This window comes from Nerophis ophidion, unplaced genomic scaffold, assembly GCF_033978795.1.
Source record: "Nerophis ophidion isolate RoL-2023_Sa unplaced genomic scaffold, RoL_Noph_v1.0 HiC_scaffold_205, whole genome shotgun sequence".
NCBI classification, from domain to species: Eukaryota; Metazoa; Chordata; class Actinopteri; order Syngnathiformes; family Syngnathidae; genus Nerophis; species Nerophis ophidion.
The window spans coordinates 89,925-113,322 of NW_026907127.1; the positions used below are offsets into that span (position 1 = coordinate 89,925).

General features: G+C 44.5%; 1 protein-coding gene across 2 annotated transcripts in view; it reads right to left on the minus strand.

Moving 5' to 3' along the window:
• Positions 1 to 426: 426 nt before the first annotated feature.
• Positions 427 to 23,398, minus strand: part of tgfbi (transforming growth factor, beta-induced) — a 38,645-nt gene continuing 15,673 nt past the window's right edge. Inside the window, exons 5-13 of one of the 2 annotated variants that reach the window (XM_061893331.1) lie at positions 21,887 to 22,024; positions 21,613 to 21,755; positions 13,810 to 13,946; positions 13,617 to 13,747; positions 5,907 to 6,031; positions 5,727 to 5,829; positions 5,617 to 5,657; positions 1,024 to 1,051; positions 427 to 964 (exon numbers count right to left, since the gene is read on the minus strand). In XM_061893331.1, coding sequence (XP_061749315.1) covers positions 897 to 964; positions 1,024 to 1,051; positions 5,617 to 5,657; positions 5,727 to 5,829; positions 5,907 to 6,031; positions 13,617 to 13,747; positions 13,810 to 13,946; positions 21,613 to 21,755; positions 21,887 to 22,024 — 914 coding nt within the window. In that variant the 3' untranslated portion in view covers positions 427 to 896. The remainder of the gene's footprint in view (positions 965 to 1,023; positions 1,052 to 5,616; positions 5,658 to 5,726; positions 5,830 to 5,906; positions 6,032 to 13,616; positions 13,748 to 13,809; positions 13,947 to 21,612; positions 21,756 to 21,886; positions 22,025 to 23,398) is intronic. The other variant, XM_061893332.1, reaches the window with a different exon arrangement.

Consider the following 23,398-nt stretch of genomic DNA (forward strand, 5'->3'; position numbering starts at 1 on the left):
ATTTGGTACTTGACATATGATAACTGTTGGCATGTAAACACTAGCATGATAGGATGCTAACATTTTTAGCAAATTTTGCTGCCGTACAGTCATAACTTGGTACGTGACGTACATCATCTGTTAGCATAGATCTATGATTCAAACCTCGAGAGGCGTCCCAGTTGAAACTTCCAACTCGGAAGTCGGAAATTCCGACTTCCCAATATAAATGGAATGCATTATAACTTGCTAATTGACACATGCTAACTGTTGGCCTTTTAACGTTAGCATAATGCTAACTGCTGGCCTTCCAACGTTAGCATGATGCCATGCTAAGTTTTGTGCCATATTTGCTGCCGTACCCCTCAGTCATACAACTTGGTATATGCTAACTGTTGGCATGCCATTGTTAGCATGATAACTTGCTAACATTTACACCAAACTCACTTTTATTTACACCAAACTCACTTTTATTCACTCCGGCTTTATTTTGACAACCAGAAAAAAAACATTTTGAGGGCTAACCTGACATCCACAAGAAGAAAAGACAAGAAATGTGTTTTTTTCTGACATGTCCCAGATTGTTTTTCATCAACACAAGAAAGGTTTCTCTTGGAGTTGACAAAATAAGAGAAGTAGCAAAGCGGATGCTGCAGCATGTTGGTGAGTAGTTAGCAACATTGCTACAAGTAAAGAATGTGCTTATATTCAACCTTCTTCTTCGTTTAAGTCCTCAAGCGCTTTAGTTGGCCTTCATAACTCAGGTTTGATTCTTTCAGCAGGTGTCTGTGCTCACTGGCAAATTGTCTGCCAAGAAAGCAAGCAGGCGATTGCAGGAAAAGTAAAGCAGGACATGAGCGTTGACGCCAAGCAACAGTTAAACATCTGGCCTGCTGCTGGAGCCACTTGAGGAAAAGTCAAACATCTGGCCTGCTGCTCATGGTCCTGCTGGAGCCACTCTGCACGACCTTGAGGAAAAGGGCGTCTGCGTAGAGAAGAACTGTCAGGAGTGAGGTCAGGAACAACAATCAGGGGACAACTCACCGTTCCTGAAGCTTCCCACGTCCGATTGCTGCACAGAAGACAAAACATGGAGTTAAATAGTCACCGGTCTACTCAGATCCAAACATGGTCTGTACTATTAGTTAGCCTGTGATTTACTAAGACCAGGTACAACTCGGAGCGCCTTACTTAAATGAAGCTTTTGTGTGGGCTTCGCCATGGAAACACTCATTTACTGCACATGCATGTAATCATGCTGTGGAGTTGTATTGTTTCTAAACATGCAGGAGACATTTACCACTTTTTGTGGACATTTTAGAAGCACACTTTCAGTGCAGCTACAATTTATTTTTATTACCGCGAATGGTGCGCTAGACACATTTCTAAATACCTCCCTTTTTGCATTGCTTTCAAACTACTAAACTATGATACCCCCCATGGACCAAACTAGCAGAAGTTGTGTTACCTGGCCCGGAGGAGGGCCGAGCTTGTCAGCTCAGCGAGCATCTGGTCGACGGGCTAGCCACGGATCCCGGCCGGGCTCAGCCCGAAGAAGCTACTTGGACACACAATTTTCTCCGCCACGTGGGCCTAACACCCACAGTCGGAACCAGTGGGGTCAGGTGCGCTGCCAATTGGACGGCAGTGAAAGTGGAGGCTCCAGACGGACCAATTCGGGGCAGCAGAGGCTGAGTTTTGGGACGTGGAACATCTTGACCCTGGTGGAGAAGGAGCCTGAGCTGGTGCGCTACCGGTTGGATCTGGTAGGGCTTACCTCTATGCATCGCAGGTGCTCTGAAACCCCAGTCCTGGACAAGGGCTGGATCTTGTTCACTTCTAGAGTTGCTCAGGGTGTGAGGGCCCAGGCGGTTGTGGAGATATCCACGAGTCCCCGGCTGAGTGCCTGTACGTTGGAGTTTACCCCGGAAGACAGGAAGGTCACATCCCTTCGCCTTAGGGTTGGTGGGGGGGAAATTCTGACTGTTGTTTGTGTGTACGCACCAAAAAAGAGTTCAGAGTATTTGGCTTTCTTGGATACCTTGCGTGGGGTCCTGTATGGGGTGCTGGTAGGATATTCTATAGTTTTCCTGGGGGGCTTCGCATGTGGGCATTGACAGTGATACTTGGACTGGCGTGATTGGGAAGAACGGTCTCCCTGATCTGAACCTGAGTGGTGGATTGTTATTGGACTTCTGTGCTACTCATGGACTTGTGATAACAAACACCACGTTCAAGCATAAGGATGCTCATAGGTGTACCTAGTACCAGAGCACCCTAGGCCAAAGATCAATGATCTATTTTGTAATCGTATCAGCTGATCTGAGGCCGTATGTTTTGGACACTCAGGTGAGGAGAGGGGCTGAACTGTCAACTGATCACCATCTGGTGGCGGGTTGGGTCAGATGGAAGGGGAAACCTCTGGACAGACCTGGCAAACCCAAGCGTGTAGTGTTGGTGAACTGGGAATGTTTGGAGAGTCCTTTGTTCGGAGTGACTTCAACTCCCACCTCCGACGGGACTTTTCTGCCATCCCTGTGGAGGTGGGAGACATTGAACAGGACTGGGGAATGTTCAAAGCCTCTTTTGCTAAAGCTGAGAGCTGTGGCCAGGAGGTCTTAGGTGCCTAAAGGGGCGGTAACCCTCAAACACCCTGGTGGACAGCGGTGGTCAGTGAAGCAATCCTACTGAAGTATGTTATCCCGGGGGACTCTGGAGGCAGTCGCAAGGTACCGACAGGACAGTGGCTGTGGCTGTGGACGAGGCTAAGGGTGTGGGAGCAGTTCAGGGAGTCCATGGAGACGGATTATCGGGCGGAATCAAAACTGTCTGGGAAGACCATACCCCACCTCAGAAGGGTGAAGCAGGGAACCATCCAAGCTATGTACAGCAAGAATGGGACTCTGCTGACTTCAAGTGAGGAAGTCGTGGGGCGTTGGAAAGAGCACTTTGAGGAACTCCTGAACCCAACTATATCAGACACACTCTCTGACAGGAGCGTAGCCTGAGGATGATGGGGGATTGACATCGATCTCTCGGAGTGAAGTCACTGAGGTAGATGGACAACTCCACAGGTGCAAAGTTCCGGGGGTTGACGAGATTCGTCCAGAAATGCTGAAGGCTCTGGGTGTTGAGGGACTGTCATGGTTGATACGCCTTTACAACATTGCGTGGACGTCTGGGACAGTGCCGAGAGAGTGGCAGACTTGGGTGGTGGTTCTTCTATTCAAAAAGGGGGACCAGAGGGTCATCCAATCTCTGTACAACCAAAGCGAGAGTTGTGTCTCTGTTACCTATCCTGTTTGTGATTTTCATTGTCAGCATTTCTAGGCAGAGTTGTGACCATGGCGGAGAGGGGATGCGTCTCGGGGGGTATAAGGTTGTGTCACTGCTGTTTGCAGAGGATGTGGCACCATCGGTTTGTGAACTTTGACTCTCACTGGATGGTTTCGCAGCCGAGTGAAGGAAAGATGGAAAAGGAAATCAGTCAGAGAATGGGAGCAGCTAGGGCAGTATTGCAGTCCATCTGCCGCGTTGGTGTGACCAAACGAGAGCTGAGCCAGAAGGCAAAGCTCTCGGTCTACTGAGCTATGTACATTCCTACTCTCACCTACGGTCATGAAATGTGGGTCATGAATGTGGGTCCAAATAATAAAATGGCGGATACAAGCGGCCGAAATGAGTTTCACCAGAAGGGTGGCTGGCATCTCCCTTAGCGATAGGGTGAGAAGTTCAGTCACCCGAGAGAGACTCGGAGTAGAGCCGCTGCTCCTTCGCCTGGAAAGGAGTCAGCTTAGGCGGTGCGGGCATCTTGTGCGGATACCTCAACAGCGTCTCTCTGGGTAGGTCCTCCTTGCACGTCCCACTGGGAGGGGCCCCCACTGCAGGCCCAGGACCGGATGGGGGGATTACATCTCCTTTCTGGCCTGGAAACGCTTGGGAATCCCCCAGGAGGAAGTTGCTAATGTTGCTCTGGAGAGGCAAGTCTGGGGGTCTCTGCTGGAGCTGTTGTCCCCACCACCACATTCCAGATAAGTGGTTGAAGATGGATGGATGGATCCTGCATGTGCTAAATAAATGGGTTGTACTTGTATAGCGCTTTTCTACCTTCAAGGTACTCAAAGCGCTTTGATCATGATGTTTTCCTCCCAGTGTTGTGGGCTTTTCTATGTTTGCACATGCTAAATGAAATACTAACTAGTGCTGACAAAACAATGTAATAAATCACATTGCGTGTGCAAAATCATGATATTTTCCTCCCAGTATTGTGGGCCTTTCCACGATCAGCAAATATTTGCCATATTTCTGTAGATAGGTTGTTTGGCAACACTAAATGGTCCCTAGTGTGTGAATGTTGTCTATCTGTGTTGGCCCTGCCATGAGGTGGCGACTTGTCCAGGGTGTACCCCGCCTTCCGCCCGATTGTAGCTGAGATAGGCACCAGCGACCCCAAAAGGGAATAAGCGGTAGAAATGGATGGATGTAGACAGAGGCAAGATGGATTGCATGCCTTATTTTGCTCACTTAACAGATCCTCTGCTCACGAGTTAAGTAGATCATCAGGTGATTTAGTACATGCAAACATTTAGCAGCTCAGTGTTTGAGTCATGTATCAAGTATTTAAAAACCTGTGCAAAGTGTCAAGCAGGCTTTTATGTACATGCATAACAACCAAGCTGCAGCCACTTTGCAGAGGAACTACTTTTTGTGGCGCAGTCACACCAAGCTTAATTAGCTACTGTGTTGCCTTCCAGTTTGGAATGTTCATGCGAGTCCAGACCTGGACCAAACAGGGTCCACAGGCCACATGCAGCCCATTAAGCTTGTGGATGCGGCCCGCAGGACGTTCTTGTTTTACATCTTTAACATGAAAAGTGTATTGGTCGTCATGATGTGCAGTCTGGTTTGGAAATGACTAAGACTTGAAATAGACTAAGTATATCAATGGTTGAAGTCTGCACTTTCCATCCATCCATCCATCCATCTTCTTCCACTCACCCGAGGTCGGGTCGCGGGGGCAGCAGCCTAAGCAGGGATGCCCAGACTTCTCTCTCCCCAGCCACTTGGTCCAGCTCTTCCCGGGGGATCCCGAGGCGTTCCCAGGCCAGCCGGGAGACATAGTCTTCCCAACATGTCCTGGGTCTTCCCCGTGGCCTCCTACCGTTCGGACGTGCCCTAAACACCTCCTTAGGGAGGCGTTCGGGTGGCATCCTGAGCAGATGGCCAAACCACCTCATCTGGCTCCTCTCCACGTGGAGGAGCAGCGGCTTTACTTTGAGTTCCTCCCGGATGGCAGAGCTTCTCACCCTATCTCTAAGGGAGAGACCTGGAAACTCATTTGGGCCGCTTGTACCCGTGATCTTGTCCTTTCGGTCATGACCCACAGCTCATGACCATAGGTGAGGATGGGAACGTAGATCGACCGGTAAATAGTTGAAGACTAAGGTGAGATCATTAGAAGAAAATGTCATAACGGTAGCTACAGTGTTGATGTTCAAGATGTAAAAAATGATGTAGAATATCTGACGGGTCAGCTTGAAAAGCTTAATGGACTTAACTAGTCCAGGTGTGGACTAAAAGATTAGGACTTGTCTTGGGGCGTGTGGTGGGTGGTGGGTGTTGCGTTCAAGGTCTCACCCTGGCCGGCCCGTCAGCTTGTTCTGGGTCCACCTTGGGAGCTGCAAACAGACATACTGTATGACCTCATGTTGGCTGATGTCCAAACAGGAAGTGAAAGTTGGACTCACGCAGTGGCTTGACCATGCTGTCCATGCCGTGAACCACGCCGTTGGTGGCCATCAGGTCAGCGTGTGCCACCGCCACTCGGTTGACAAAGACCGTGTAGTTTTTCTGAAGGGGGGGGATGGGGGGGTCATGAGTGTGGACCAGCATTTAGGACCAATGCTGGATGAAGTGTGACCACTGACCACGCCCAACTCCAACCTGTCACCCTGCAGAGGTTTGACTCGGGTGTGAGACCCCACCCCGCCGCTGACCAGCATCCCGTCGCCAAGATGGTATCTGAGGGTGGCCGCCAGCTGCTCGCCGTTTCCTGGTGAGGACAACAGCACTTGAAACATTCTCCTTCCCGCTGATGACATTTCACTTCTTTATACGTTAGTAAACATTCTCCTTCCCGCTGATGACATCTAACTTGTTTATACGTTAGTAAACATTCTCCTTCCCGCTGATGACATCTAACTTCTTTATACGTTAGTAAACATTCTCCTTCCCGCTGATGACATTTCACTTCTTTATACGTTAGTAAACATTCTCCTTCCTGGAGGGAAATGTTTTCCAACACTTGAAGAAGGTCACAGCCAAAGAAGGAGACACTTTGCTATCTTAAAGAAGAAGAGTCACACATCTTGTTGAGCACAATCCACAGAAACTTAGCTGGACTTTCTTGTCATGGGCCACAATGAGGGCAATATGTAGTAGTATGAATACTAGCACACCATGTCTCAGGTGTGCTAGTCAGGAACACATGTGTTTGGGGCTGAAAACAAGCCACGCCTACTCTGCTGTCTTCCTGGTGTGAGCTGCTGTGACCTAGATTACAGTAATAACTAGATTACAGTAATAACTAGATTACAGTAATAACTAGATCACAGTAATAACTAGATTACAGTAATAACTAGATTACAGTAATAACTGGATTACAGTAATAACTAGATTACAGTAATAACTAGATTACAGTAATAACTAGATTACAGTAATAACTGGATTACAGTAATAACTAGATTACAGTAATAACTAGATTACAGTAATAACTAGATTACAGTAATAACTGGATTACAGTAATAACTAGATTACAGTAATAACTAGATTACAGTAATAACTAGATCACAGTAATAACTAGATTACAGTAATAACTAGATCACAGTAATAACTAGATTACAGTAATAACTAGATTACAGTAATAACTAGATCACAGTAATAACTACATTACAGTAATAACTAGATTACAGTAATAACTAGATTACAGTAATAACTGGATTACAGTAATAACTAGATTACAGTAATAACTAGATCACAGTAATAACTAGATTACAGTAATAACTAGATTACAGTAATAACTAGATTACAGTAATAACTAGATCACAGTAATAACTAGATTACAGTAATAACTAGATTACAGTAATAACTGGATTACAGTAATAACTGGATTACAGTAATAACTAGATTACAGTAATAACTAGATTACAGTAATAACTATATTACAGTAATAACTAGATCACAGTAATAACTAGATTACAGTAATAACTAGATTACAGTAATAACTGGATTACAGTAATAACTGGATTACAGTAATAACTAGATTACAGTAATAACTAGATCACAGTAATAACTATATTACAGTAGTAACTCCTGTAAAAGTGCTGACTTCAACCATTGATATACTTAGTCTAGTTCAAGACTTACTCATTTCAAACCAAGACTGCACATCATGACGACAAATACACTTTTCATGTAAAAGGTGTGTGTGTCAATCAATCAATCAATCAATCAATGTTTACTTCTATAACCCTGAATCATGAGGGTCTTAAAGGGCTGCACAAATAAAGATAATAATGTAGAACGAACGAAAATGTTAACGGGCTGCATGTGGCCCTCGTATTTTGCCCAGGTCTGTAAAATTAGCAAAAAAGCAAGCATGGGAATATCAGAATGCTAACAACAGGCCGTGCATGCATGCAGTCTAAAAATGAACAAGATTGTGCATGCATTCAGTCTAAAAGGAGCAAGATTGTGCATGCATGCAGTCTAAAATGAGCAAGATTGTGCATGCATGCAGTCTAAAATGAGCAAGATTGTGCATGCATGCAGTCTAAAAGGAGCAAGATTGTGCATGCAGTCTAAAATGAACAAGATTGTGCATGCATTCAGTCTAAAATGAGCAAGATTGTGCATGCATGCAGTCTAAAAGGAGCAAGATTGTGCATGCATGCAGTCTAAAATGAGCAAGATTGTGCATGCATGCAGTCTAAAATGAGCAAGATTGTGCATGCATGCAGTCTAAAAGGAGCAAGATTGTGCATGCAGTCTAAAATGAGCAAGATTGTGCATGCATTCAGTCTAAAATGAGCAAGATTGTGCATGCATGCAGTCTAAAATGAGCAAGATTGTGCATGCATGCAGTCTAAAATGAGCAAGATTGTGCATGCATGCAGTCTAAAATGAGCAAGATTGTGCATGCAGTCTAAAATGAGCAAGATTGTGCATGCAAGCAGTCTAAAATGAGCAAGATTGTGCATGCATGCAGTCTAAAGTGAGCAAGATTGTGCATGCATGCAGTCTAAAAGGAGCAAGATTGTGCATGCATGCAGTCTAAAAGGAGCAAGATTGTGCATGCATGCAGTCTAAAAGGAGCAAGATTGTGGATGCATGCAGTCTAAAATGAGCAAGATTGTGCATGCAGTCTAAAATGAGCAAGATTGTGCATGCATGCAGTCTAAAATGAGCCAGATTGTGCATGCAGTCTAAAATGAGCAAGATTGTGCATGCAGTCTAAAATGAGCAAGATTGTGCATGCATGCAGTCTAAAATGAGCCAGATTGTGCATGCAGTCTAAAATGAGCAAGATTGTGCATGCAGTCTAAAATGAGCAAGATTGTGCAAGCATGCAGTCTAAAATGAGCAAGATTGTGCATGCATGCAGTCTAAAATGAGCAAGATTGTGCATGCAGTCTAAAATGAGCAAGATTGTGCATGCATGCAGTCTAAAATGAGCAAGATTGTGCATGCATGCAGTCTAAAGTGAGCAAGATTGTGCATGCATGCAGTCTAAAAGGAGCAAGATTGTGCATGCATGCAGTCTAAAATGAGCAAGATTGTGCATGCATGCAGTCTAAAAGGAGCAAGATTGTGGATGCATGCAGTCTAAAATGAGCAAGATTGTGGATGCATGCAGTCTAAAATGAGCAAGATTGTGCATGCATGCAGTCTAAAATGAGCAAGATTGTGCATGCATGCAGTCTAAAATGAGCAAGATTGTGCATGCATGCAGTCTAAAATGAGCAAGATTGTGCATGCATGCAGTCTAAAAGGAGCAAGATTGTGCATGCATGCAGTCTAAAATGAGCAAGATTGTGCATGCATGCAGTCTAAAAGGAGCAAGATTGTGGATGCATGCAGTCTAAAATGAGCAAGATTGTGGATGCATGCAGTCTAAAATGAGCAAGATTGTGCATGCATGCAGTCTAAAATGAGCAAGATTGTGCATGCATGCAGTCTAAAATGAGCAAGATTGTGCATTCATGCAGTCTAAAAGGAGCAAGATTGTGCATGCATGCAGTCTAAAATGAGCAAAAATTGTGCATGCATGCAGTCTAAAATGAGCAAGATTGTGCATGCATGCAGTCTAAAATGAGCAAGATTGTGCATGCATGCAGTCTAAAATGAGCTAGATTGTGCATGCATGCAGTCTAAAGTGAGCAAGATTGTGCATGCATGCAGTCTAAAATGAGCAAGATTGTGCATGCATGCAGTCTAAAATGAGCAAGATTGTGCATGCATGCAGTCTAAAGTGAGCAAGATTGTGCATGCATGCAGTCTAAAAGGAGCAAGATTGTGCATGCATGCAGTCTAAAATGAGCAAGATTGTGCATGCATTCAGTCTAAAAGGAGCAAGATTGTGCATGCATGCAGTCTAAAATGAGCTAGATTGTGCATGCATGCAGTCTAAAATGAGCAAGATTGTGCATGCATGCAGTCTAAAGTGAGCAAGATTGTGCATGCATGCAGTCTAAAAGGAGCAAGATTGTCCATGCATGCAGTCTAAAATGAGCTAGATTGTGCATGCATGCAGTCTAAAATGAGCAAGATTGTGCATGCATGCAGTCTAAAGTGAGCAAGATTGTGCATGCATGCAGTCTAAAATGAGCAAGATTGTGCATGCATGCAGTCTAAAATGAGCAAGATTGTGCATACATGCAGTCTAAAAGGAGCAAGATTGTGCATGCATGCAGTCTAAAAGGAGCTAGATTGTGCATGCATGCAGTCTAAAATGAGCAAGATTGTGCATATATGCAGTCTAAAGTGAGCAAGATTGTGCATGCATGCAGTCTAAAAGGAGCAAGATTGTGCATGCATGCAGTCTAAAATGAGCAAGATTGTGCATGCATGCAGTCTAAAAGGAGCAAGATTGTGCATGCATGCAGTCTAAAATGAGCTAGATTGTGCATGCATGCAGTCTAAAATGAGCAAGATTGTGCATGCATGCAGTCTAAAGTGAGCAAGATTGTGCATGCATGCAGTCTAAAGTGAGCAAGATTGTGCATGCATGCAGTCTAAAAGGAGCAAGATTGTCCATGCATGCAGTCTAAAATGAGCTAGATTGTGCATGCATGCAGTCTAAAATGAGCAAGATTGTGCATGCATGCAGTCTAAAGTGAGCAAGATTGTGCATGCATGCAGTCTAAAGTGAGCAAGATTGTGCATGCATGCAGTCTAAAGTGAGCAAGATTGTGCATGCATGCAGTCTAAAAGGAGCAAGATTGTGCATGCATGCAGTCTAAAAGGAGCAAGATTGTGCATGCATGCAGTCTAAAAGGAGCAAGATTGTGCATGCATGCAGTCTAAAACGAGCTAGACTGTGCATGCATGCAGTCTAAAATGAGCAAGATTGTGCATGCATGCAGTCTAAAATGAGCAAGATTGTGCATGCATGCAGTCTAAAATGAGCAAGATTGTGCATGCATGCAGTCTAAAGTGAGCAAGATTGTGCATGCATGCAGTCTAAAAGGAGCAAGATTGTGCATGCATGCAGTGTAAAATGAGCAAGATTGTGCATGCATGCAGTCTAAAATGAGCTAGATTGTGCATGCATGCAGTCTAAAAGGAGCAAGATTGTGCATGCATGCAGTCTAAAGTGAGCAAGATTGTGCATGCATGCAGTCTAAAAGGAGCAAGATTGTGCATGCATGCAGTCTAAAATGAGCAAGATTGTGCATGCATGCAGTCTAAAAGGAGCAAGATTGTGGATGCATGCAGTCTAAAATGAGCAAGATTGTGGATGCATGCAGTCTAAAATGAGCAAGATTGTGCATGCATGCAGTCTAAAATGAGCAAGATTGTGCATGCATGCAGTCTAAAATGAGCAAGATTGTGCATTCATGCAGTCTAAAAGGAGCAAGATTGTGCATGCATGCAGTCTAAAATGAGCAAAAATTGTGCATGCATGCAGTCTAAAATGAGCAAGATTGTGCATGCATGCAGTCTAAAATGAGCAAGATTGTGCATGCATGCAGTCTAAAATGAGCTAGATTGTGCATGCATGCAGTCTAAAGTGAGCAAGATTGTGCATGCATGCAGTCTAAAATGAGCAAGATTGTGCATGCATGCAGTCTAAAATGAGCAAGATTGTGCATGCATGCAGTCTAAAGTGAGCAAGATTGTGCATGCATGCAGTCTAAAAGGAGCAAGATTGTGCATGCATGCAGTCTAAAATGAGCAAGATTGTGCATGCATTCAGTCTAAAAGGAGCAAGATTGTGCATGCATGCAGTCTAAAATGAGCTAGATTGTGCATGCATGCAGTCTAAAATGAGCAAGATTGTGCATGCATGCAGTCTAAAGTGAGCAAGATTGTGCATGCATGCAGTCTAAAAGGAGCAAGATTGTCCATGCATGCAGTCTAAAATGAGCTAGATTGTGCATGCATGCAGTCTAAAATGAGCAAGATTGTGCATGCATGCAGTCTAAAGTGAGCAAGATTGTGCATGCATGCAGTCTAAAATGAGCAAGATTGTGCATGCATGCAGTCTAAAATGAGCAAGATTGTGCATACATGCAGTCTAAAAGGAGCAAGATTGTGCATGCATGCAGTCTAAAAGGAGCTAGATTGTGCATGCATGCAGTCTAAAATGAGCAAGATTGTGCATATATGCAGTCTAAAGTGAGCAAGATTGTGCATGCATGCAGTCTAAAAGGAGCAAGATTGTGCATGCATGCAGTCTAAAATGAGCAAGATTGTGCATGCATGCAGTCTAAAAGGAGCAAGATTGTGCATGCATGCAGTCTAAAATGAGCTAGATTGTGCATGCATGCAGTCTAAAATGAGCAAGATTGTGCATGCATGCAGTCTAAAGTGAGCAAGATTGTGCATGCATGCAGTCTAAAGTGAGCAAGATTGTGCATGCATGCAGTCTAAAAGGAGCAAGATTGTCCATGCATGCAGTCTAAAATGAGCTAGATTGTGCATGCATGCAGTCTAAAATGAGCAAGATTGTGCATGCATGCAGTCTAAAGTGAGCAAGATTGTGCATGCATGCAGTCTAAAGTGAGCAAGATTGTGCATGCATGCAGTCTAAAGTGAGCAAGATTGTGCATGCATGCAGTCTAAAAGGAGCAAGATTGTGCATGCATGCAGTCTAAAAGGAGCAAGATTGTGCATGCATGCAGTCTAAAAGGAGCAAGATTGTGCATGCATGCAGTCTAAAACGAGCTAGACTGTGCATGCATGCAGTCTAAAATGAGCAAGATTGTGCATGCATGCAGTCTAAAATGAGCAAGATTGTGCATGCATGCAGTCTAAAATGAGCAAGATTGTGCATGCATGCAGTCTAAAGTGAGCAAGATTGTGCATGCATGCAGTCTAAAAGGAGCAAGATTGTGCATGCATGCAGTGTAAAATGAGCAAGATTGTGCATGCATGCAGTCTAAAATGAGCTAGATTGTGCATGCATGCAGTCTAAAAGGAGCAAGATTGTGCATGCATGCAGTCTAAAATTAGCAAGATTGTGCATGCATGCAGTCTAAAGTGAGCAAGATTGTGCATGCATGCAGTCTAAAATGAGCAAGATTGTGCATGCATGCAGTCTAAAGTGAGCAAGATTGTGCATGCATGCAGTCTAAAAGGAGCAAGATTGTGCATGCATGCAGTCTAAAACGAGCTAGACTGTGCATGCATGCAGTCTAAAATGAGCAAGATTGTGCATGCATGCAGTCTAAAATGAGCAAGATTGTGCATGCGTGCAGTCTAAAATGAGCAAGATTGTGCATGCATGCAGTCTAAAGTGAGCAAGATTGTGCATGCATGCAGTGTAAAATGAGCAAGATTGTGCATGCATGCAGTCTAAAATGAGCTAGATTGTGCATGCATGCAGTCTAAAAGGAGCAAGATTGTGCATGCATGCAGTCTAAAATGAGCAAGATTGTGCATGCATGCAGTCTAAAGTGAGCAAGATTGTGCATGCATGCAGTCTAAAAGGGGCAAGATTGTGCATGCATGCAGTCTAAAATGAGCTAGATTGTGCATGCATGCAGTCTAAAAGGAGCAAGATTGTGCATGCATGCAGTCTAAAAGGAGCAAGATTGTGCATGCATGCAGTCTAAAATGAGCTAGATTGTGCATGCATGCAGTGTAAAATGAGCAAGATTGTGCATGCATGCAGTCTAAAATGAGCTAGATTGTGCATGCATGCAGTCTAAAAGGAGCAAGATTGTGTATGCATGCAGTCTAAAATGAGCAAGATTGTGCATGCATGCAGTCTAAAATGAGCTAGATTGTGCATGCAGTGTAAAATGAGCAAGAGAACCTGATTTCCTTCAAGGTAGGTAAAACTACTTTGATGGATGAAGATGGACTTGGTGTTTAGTGGAGGCTCCACATTCCAACATGGGACGAGGACTCACGCATCATCTGGCTGACTTCTGTCTGCGGCAGGGCGTTGAATGCGTGGTTGGTTGGGGCGAAGAAGGTCAACGCTCCGGGCTGGTTGAGCATCTCCGTCATTCCGGCCGTCTGGATGGCTCCCACCAGAAGGCTGAAAGACAGCGCTTGTGGACGTCTCCTCGCTGGCCGTGCAGCTAAGTGTTTCGTGCTCACCTGAAGCGGTCGTCCGCCTTCAAGACGTCCATGACGGTCCCCATGGGCGGAGTCACCACTTTGTCCACGGTCAACATGGTCCCGTAGCGCCCGGTCTTGTCGTGGGCAGCGAGGCAGGCGTTCTCGATGCACAAGTTCTACACAATATCCATCAAGGAGTAAATGAGTTAGGGTCAGAGGCTCCAATGTTGAAGTGAAATGCTGACACAAAGCAGCATGAACGGAGGCATACTTGCACTTCTCCTAACATGCTCACTGCTGCCTACTTTCTCTTCTTATATTTTACCCTCGTATTTGTATTCTTATTGTTATATTTTTTATACCCCTATTATTAGGGACCGATGTCCCTTTGGGACAGAGGACTCTATTGAATTTCTAGTGTTTTATTATTCTTTATTATTATTATTATACCGCCGCCTCTTTGAGCTGTAATTTGACCGCCTTAGCGTGCTTCAAAACTCTGTTAGACCTATATTTCATAGCCTAATACCCCCCAGCTAAAATCAACAAGAAGTTTGCAATTCCCCCTTCAATAATAACAAAAGTTGGCTAACAAAATGTCGCTTTTTTTCAAACATGATCTCCTCTGAGGCCGTTTGTCGTTTCAGCTTCAAATAAACACAGAAAAGAGATTAAACCCTTCTGATTAAAAGTTAAAGAAAGAGTTTAAATTAATACCCCGGTTTGGATTTAATGAGCCCGCAAAGAACCGCTGCGCTGGTGCTGTTGTGCTACTTCTGTCACAAAATGGCGGCTTCCTAATCAAACAAAACTGCTTGTAACTCACTGTAGGACTGTCATCTACACATGAAACAAAAACCTCAATGTAGGTCTCACTGAGACCTATATTTTTACTTGACCCTCTTCCTGGGAAACTGATCAAGGAGCTCTTTGTATTATTAGGTCCATCAGTGCTAAATATTATAAACTTATCACTTTCCTCGGGCACTGTTCCCCTAGCATTCAAAAAAGCGGTTATTCATCCTCTTCTTAAAAGACCTAACCTCGATCCTGACCTCATGGTAAACTACCGACCGGTGTCTCACCTTCCCTTTATTTCAAACATCCTCGAAAAAATTGTTGCGGGGCAGTTAAATGAACACTTAGTGTCTAACAATCTATGTGAAACCTTTCAATCCGGTTTCAGGGCAAATCACTCGACCGAGACAGCCCTCGCAAAAATGACTAATGATCTATTGCTAACGATGGATTCTGATGCGTCATCTATGTTGCTGCTCCTCCATCTTAGCGCTGCTTTCGATACAGTCGATCATAATATTTTATTAGAACGTATCAAAACACGAATTGGTAAGTCAGACTTAGCCCTGTCTTGGTTTAACTCTTATCTTACTGATAGGATGCAGTGTGTCTCCCATAACAGTGTGACCTCGGACTATGTTAAGGTAACGTGTGGAGTTCCCCAGGGTTCGGTCCTTGGCCCTGCACTCTTCAGCATCTACATGCTGCCGCTAGGTGACATCATACGCAAATACGGTGTTAGCTTTCACTGTTATGCTGATGACACCCAACTCTACATGCCCCTAAAGCTGACCAACACGCCGGATTGTAGTCAGCTGGAGGCGTGTCTTAATGAAATTAAACAATGGATGTGTTGTGGGACATGCGCATTCTGCGTCTCCCTCCGCTACGAGTCCAACCTGAGGACCCGCTGACAGCGCATTCCAGACACGCTCCTGCACTCATCAAGCGGACCGCGCCCACTCTTTGCCGCAGCACACCTGTGACTGATGACGAGGAGCTGCTTAAGAGACCAGTGGACCTAGGGATCCTTGCGGGAACTTAGTTCTCTGTTGAAGTACAGTAAGCGATCATCCTGCATTATGCAAATCCTGTTTTCCTTGTGTTCAAGTCTCTCCGTGGTTCTCAGTGTCTTTTCCCGTGTCCCCGCAGAACTCTCCGTCACCTGCAAAGTGAGCTGTGCATCTCACTCTTCCCCGGATCTCCTTCGTCCTCGGATTGCTTCCTTCGTCCCTCGACTCCTCGCTTCCTTGCACGGACTGCCCTGCCTGTCTTGCCCTTATTGGACTGCATCGCTTCTCTCAACACGCACCTCCAACACTTTGGTAAGACACTCCAGTTAACCTACACACATAGCCTCACACCACATACACTTTTGAATCTATAGTTCACTTTCCATTCCCTTAGTTCGTTTTCTATTGTTTGATTATTATAGATATGTGATTTAACATTTATATATATATATATTAAATCTCTGTACACTACTGCCACCTGGTGTCCGTTTGCCGTCACGTCCTTAGTAAACCATAACAGGATGTCCGCTAACTTTTTGCAACTCAACGCCAAAAAAACGGAAATGCTGATTATCGGTCCTGCTAGACACTGACCTCTATTTAATAATACAACTCTAACATTTGACAACCAAACAATTAAACAAGGCGACACGGTAAAGAATCTGGGTATTATCTTCGACCCAACTCTCTCCTTTGAGGCACACATTAAAAGCGTTACTAAAACGGCCTTCTTTCATCTCTGCAATATCGCTAAAATTCGCTCCATTTTGTCCACTAAAGACGCTGAGATCATTATCCATGCGTTTGTTACGTCTCGTCTCGATTACTGTAACGTATTATTTTGGGGTCTCCCCATGTCTAGCATTAAAAGATTACAGTTGGTACAAAATGCGGCTGCTAGACTTTTGACAAGAACAAGAAAGTTTGATCACATTACGCCTGTACTGTATATACCTTTATATACATATATACATACATATATACCTATACTGTATATACCTTTATATACATATATACATACATATATACCTATACTGTATATACCTTTATATACATATATACATACATATATACCTATACTGTATATACCTTTATATACATATATACATACATATATACCTATACTGTATATACCTTTATATACATATATACATACATATATACCTATACTGTATATACCTTTATATACATATATACATACATATATACCTATACTGGCTCACCTGCACTGGCTTCCTGTGCACTTAAGATGTGACTTTAAGGTTTTACTACTTACGTATAAAATACTACACGGTCTAGCTCCATCCTATCTTGCCGATTGTATTGTACCATATGTCCCGGCAAGAAATCTGCCTTCAAAGGACTCCGGCTTATTAGTGATTCCCAAAGCCCAAAAAAAGTCTGCGGGCTATAGAGCGTTTTCTGTTCGGGCTCCAGTACTCTGGAATGCCCTCCTGGTAAAAGTTCGAGATGCTACCTCAGTAGAAGCATTTAAGTCTCACCTTAAAACTCATTTGTATACTCTAGCCTTTAAATAGACCTCCTTTGTAGACCAGTTGATCTGCCGTTTCTTTTCTTTTTTCTCCTATGTCCCACTCTCCCTTGTGGAGGGGGTCCGGTCCGATCCGGTGGCCATGTACTGCTTGCCTGTGTATCGGCTGGGGACATCTCTGCGCTGCTGATCCGCCTCCGCTTGGGATGGTTTCCTGCTGGCTCCGCTGTGAACGGGACTCTCGCTGCTGTGTTGGATCCACTTTGGACTGGACTCTCGCGGCTGTATTGGATCCATTATGGATTGAACTTTCACAGTATCATGTTAGACCCGCTCGACATCCATTGCTTTCGTCCTCTCCAAGGTTTCTCATAGTCATCATTGTCACCGACGTCCCACTGGGTGTGAGTTTTCCTTGCCCTTATGTGGGCCTACCGAGGATGTCGTAGTGGTTTGTGCAGCCCTTTGAGACACTAGTGATTTAGGGCTATATAAGTAAACATTGATTGATTGATATTTCATCCACTGACCACCCCCAACTAAAATCAACAGGAATTTTGCTATTCCCCCTTCAATACAACAGCTGCATTCCTTTCACAATGCATTAGAGTCTCAAAATGGCGTCCTTCTAAAATGCCCAAGCCACTTTACAACTGTTATTGCTATGAGACTGATGTATAACACATGTGTATACAACTTTTTCTCTGTGTAATAATCCATCCATCCAACCATCCATCTTTTACCGCTTATCCGGGCTTGGGTCGCGGGGGCAGCAGCCCAAGTGGTCCCATCCATCGCTGCTTGCAGCTTTAATTGACTTTTTAAATCCGATCTCAATTCTGTACACTGCTGCTGGAATATTAATCTTAATTTTGCTGAGGGAACTTTCCAGAAGGGACCAATACGGTACTATCTGTTTACCGAGCAATGTTGGAAGGTTGAACAGTTCGCATTTCCAGGAAAAACGGAATTTGGTTTGGAACTTGTGAAAGTGTTGGATGAGTGGAATGTGTTGATGTTGGAATGCTTTGAATAGCTTGAAAAATGTGGCAATTGTGCAACTTGGAAAAATGTCCCATTCATTTCAATGGAAACTTCCTGGAAATTTGGGAAAAGCGTGATTTTTTTGAAAATGATTAGGAGCACGAATGTCCTGAATGAGCTGCTGCCTTGGTTGGTGTTGGGATTGTTTCAATTGGTTCAGAAATGTTGAATTACTAACACTTTTTAATTGAGAAATGGTATGATGGAATTCTGGGAAATGTTCCAATTCTTAAACCAACTTGTTCTTTTGTCCTGACTAAAAGGAATGTTTTGACAGTGGAACGGTCGAAATGGGTTGAAAAATGTGAAAGGAATCATTGCAGGAAAAAAAGTTGGAAATAAGGTTAAAAAGCAAACTGGAATTTCTGGAATTTAGTTGAACAAGAAAAAATGGTTGTTTGAATTTCCCAGATAAGTGGAATGTGTTGATGCTTTGAATCTATTGAAAAATGTGGGGATTGTGCAATTTTGACAAATGGATCATTCATTTTGAATGGGAAAATGTACCGGAAAACCTGGAATTCTGGAAAATCTGGCAATTTTGGGAATTTGTCGAGGGAAATTCCCAAATAACCTGAACAGTTTGAAGTTGGAATGGTTTGAATGGGGTGAAAAATGGGGAAGGTGGAGAGCGGGAAAGTCTGGAGAAGAAGAAGAAGAAGAAGAAAGAAGAATTTTGGTGTAGAAAAGCCTATTATGTGAATATATATACAACTTAGATTTATATGTTTCAAACATTCACATAATCATAATCATAATAAGCTTTCTAGCGATCACCACCTGGTGGTGAGTTGGCTGCGATGGTGGGAGAGGATGCCGGACAGACCTGGCAGACCCAAACACATTGTGAGGGTCGGCTGGGAACGTCTGGCAGAGTCTCCTGTCAGACAAAGTTTCAATTCCCACCTCCGGAGGAACTTTGAACATGTCACGAGGGAGGTGCTGGACATTGAGTCCGAGTGGACCATGTTCCGCACCTCTATTGTCGAGGCGGCTGATCGGAGCTGTGGCCGCAAGGAAGTTGGTGCTTGTCGGGGCGGCAATCCTAAAACCCCTTGGTGGACACCAGCGGTGAGGGATGTCGTCAAGCTGAAGAAGGAGTCCTATCGGGTCCTTTTGGCTCATAGGACTCCGGAGGCAGCAGACAGGTACCGACAGGCCAAGCGGTGTGCAGCTTTAGCGGTCGCGGAGGCAAAAACTCGGACATGGGAGGAGTTCAGGGAAGCCATGGAAAACGACTTCCGGACGGCTTCGAAGCGATTCTGGACCACCGTCCGCCGCCTCAGGAAGGGGAAGCAGTGCACTGTCAACACCGTGTATGGTGCGGATGGTGTTCTGTTGACCTCAACTGTGGATGTTGTGGATAGGTGGAAGGAATAATTCGAAGACCTCCTCAATCCCACCAACACGTCTTCCTTTGAGGAAGCAGTGCCTGGGGAATCTGTGGTGGACTCTCCTATTTCTGGGGCTGAGGTTGCTGAGGTAGTTAAAAAGCTCCTCGGTGGCAAGAACCCGGGGGTGGATGAGATCCGCCCGGAGTTCCTTAAAGCTCTGGATGCTGTGGGGCTGTCTTGGTTGACAAGACTCTGCAGCATCGCGTGGACATCGGGGGCGGTACCTCTGGATTGGCAGACCGGGGTGGTGGTTCCTCTCTTTAAGAAGGGGGACCGGAGGGTGTGTTCCAACTATCGTGGGATCACACTCCTCAGCCTTCCCGGTAAGGTTTATTCAGGTGTACTGGAGAGGAGGCTACGTCGGATAGTCGAACCTCGGATTCAGGAGGAACAGTGTGGTTTTCGTCCTGGTCGTGGAACTGTGGACCAGCTCTATACTCTCGGCAGGGTTCTTGAGGGTGCATGGGAGTTTGCCCAACCAGTCTACATGTGCTTTGTGGACTTGGAGAAGGCATTCGACCGTGTCCCTCGGGAAGTCCTGTGGGGAGTGCTCAGAGAGTATGGGGTATCGGACTGTCTTATTGTGGCGGTCCACTTCCTGTATGATCAGTGTCAGAGCTTGGTCCGCATTGCCGGCAGTAAGTCGGACACATTTCCAGTGAGGGTTGGACTCCGCCAAGGCTGTCCTTTGTCACCGATTCTGTTCATAACTTTTATGGACAGAATTTCTAGGCGCAGTCAAGGCGTTGAGGGGTTCCGGTTTGGTGAACGCAGGATAAGGTCTCTGCTTTTCGCAGATGATGTGGTCCTGATGGCTTCATCTGACCGGGATCTTCAGCTCTCACTGGATCGGTTCGCAGCCGAGTGTGAAGCGACCGGAATGAGAATCAGCACCTCCAAGTCCGAGTCCATGGTTCTCGCCCGGAAAAGGGTGGAGTGCCATCTCCGGGTTGGGGAGGAGACCCTGCCCCAAGTGGAGGAGTTCAAGTACCTAGGAGTCTTGTTCACGAGTGAGGGAAGAGTAGATGGTGAGATCGACAGGCGGATCGGTGCGGCGTCTTCAGTAATGCGGACGTTGTATCGATCCGTTGTGGTGAAGAAGGAGCTGAGCCGGAAGGCAAAGCTCTCAATTTACCGGTCGATCTACGTTCTCATCCTCACCTATGGTCATGAGCTTTGGGTCATGACCAAAAGGATAAGATCACGGGTACAAGCGGCCGAAATGAGTTTCCTCCGCCGGGTGGCGGGGCTCTCCCTTAGAGATAGGGTGAGAAGCTCTGCCATCCGGGAGGAACTCAAAGTAAAGCCGCTGCTCCTCCTCATGGAGAGGAGCCAGATGAGGTGGTTCGGGCATCTGGTCAGGATGCCACCTGAACGCCTCCCTAGGGAGGTGTTTAGGGCACGTCCATCCGGTAGGAGGCCACGGGGAAGACCCAGGGCACGTTGGGAAGACTATGTCTCCCGGCTGGCCTGGGAACGCCTTGGGATCCCCCGGGAAGAGCTAGACGAAGTGGCTGGGGAGAGGGAAGTCTGGGCTTCCCTGCTTAGGCTGTTGCCCCCGCGACCCGACCTCAAATAAGCGGAAGAAGATGGATGGATGGATGGATGGATGGATAATCATAATAAATTGATGACTTTAGGTGTAGAAAAGCATATTGTGGAATGTTTGGAACATTCACACAATAATAATAATATAATAATAATAGTTATTAATAAACACAATTATTATTATTATTATTGTGTGAATGTTTTCACACAGTAATAATAATAATAATGATAATAATATTAATATCAATAATAATAACAATAATAATACATGAATTAATTTCGGTGCAGAAAAGCATATTGTGTGAATGTTTGGAACATTCACACAAATCATAATAATAATAATACATTTATGAATTTTGGTGTAGAAAAACATATAGTGTGAAAGTTTTCACACAGTAAAAATAACATTGATAATAATAATAGTAATATCAATAATAATAATAATATAGATTAATTTTGATGAATTGTGGTGGAGAAAAGCATATTGTGTGAATGTTCACACAATAAGAAACAGGAAGTGCTGCGAAGTTGGACTTTGTTTCCAAGTTCTCACATTTCTGTAGACAAAGACTCGAAGTGTCACATCTCCCAGTGTCTGCAGCTCCTGGTTGTGGTACAAGGACTTGGAGGACAGCTGACCCTTCACCACGTGGTTGCTCATCACCTTGCTCATGTCGCCCGGGCTGCTCACACCTGCTGGCGCACGCACACACACACACACACACACACAGAGAGACAGACAGACAGACAGACAGACAGACAGAGAGAGAGACAGCAGTCACCTGACAAGGCAGGGCCAAGAGCGGGCTGGTGCAGAGGTGACTTACCTGTGAAGGCGTGGTCCACAGGTGCCAGCACGGTCAGAGGTTGGGAGCCCTTCAGTTGTGGGCTCAGACCCGCCTCCACAAACATTCTGGTCGCCGTAGCAACATTGGAGCTTTCCGTTAGCTCCAGCAGAGTTTTTGCTGCACGACAAAGAGGTGTTGTTTGGTTTTTTAGTTTATAAAAAAAGATGGATTCAGTCCACTTTTTAGCAAAATAAGAGTTTTTTTCATAGAAGCATCCCTCATATGGCCAGAAATCTTTCTTCTTTTGCAACAAAGCCTCTTTTTTTCCAGTTAAGACTCAATTTCAATCTTGTGGGCGGGGCCTCCTCTGAACAACATGCCAGAAGCCTTTGGCGAGACCATATGGGCGTGGCTACCTGCCACTTCCACACCTGGACGTAGAATACCCAAGACCGGGGTGATAGAGCAAATAAAAGGCCTCCGACACGAGGGAGGCCCCGCCCACAACACTGAGTCCGCATCCTAACCAAAAATAAGAATCTTCACCAAGACGTGACTTGACTGACGTCGACAACACCTGAGGAACTTGTGAGATGACGCTGGCTGCCGCCTCATCCTGATGAAGACAAAATGGCCGACAGGAAGGCCAGAAACACTTTTTATTTCGGCAGATTCTAAAGACCGACTGCACAGTTCCTGTCTTCACAATAAAAGCGCTGCTTCATCCTGCCTGCGCTAACAAAATAAGAGTCTCAGAGAGCTAGCGCACACAAGCTTGCAAGCTAGGGAGTTTATTGCCAATGTATTTCTTGTCAAGTGTGTAAAAAGGAGTATTTCTTGTCAAGTGTGTAAAAAGGAGTATTTCTTGTCAAGTGTGTAAAAAGGAGTATTTCTTGTCAAGTGTGTAAAAAGGAGTATTTCTTGTCAAGTGTGTAAAAAGGAGTATTTCTTGTCAAGTGTGTAAAAAGGAGTATTTCTTGTCAAGTGTGTAAAAAGGAGTATTTCTTGTCAAGTGTGTAAGGAGGAGTATTTCTTGTCAAGTGTGTAAGGAGGAGTATTTCTTGTCAAGTGTGTAAGGAGGAGCATTTCTTGTCAAGTGTGTAAGGAGGAGTATTTCTTGTCAAGTGTGTAAAAAGGAGTATTTCTTGTCAAGTGTGTAAAAAGGAGTATTTCTTGTCAAGTGTGTAAAAAGGAGTATTTCTTGTCAAGTGTGTAAAAAGGAGTATTTCTTGTCAAGTGTGTAAAAAGGAGTATTTCTTGTCAAGTGTGTAAAAAGGAGTATTTCTTGTCAAGTGTGTAAAAAGGAGTATTTCTTGTCAAGTGTGTAAAAAGGAGTATTTCTTGTCAAGTGTGTAAGGAGGAGTATTTCTTGTCAAGTGTGTAAAAAGGAGTATTTCTTGTCAAGTGTGTAAGGAGGAGCATTTCTTGTCAAGTGTGTAAGGAGGAGTATTTCTTGTCAAGTGTGTAAAAAGGAGTATTTCTTGTCAAGTGTGTAAAAAGGAGTATTTCTTGTCAAGTGTGTAAAAAGGAGTATTTCTTGTCAAGTGTGTA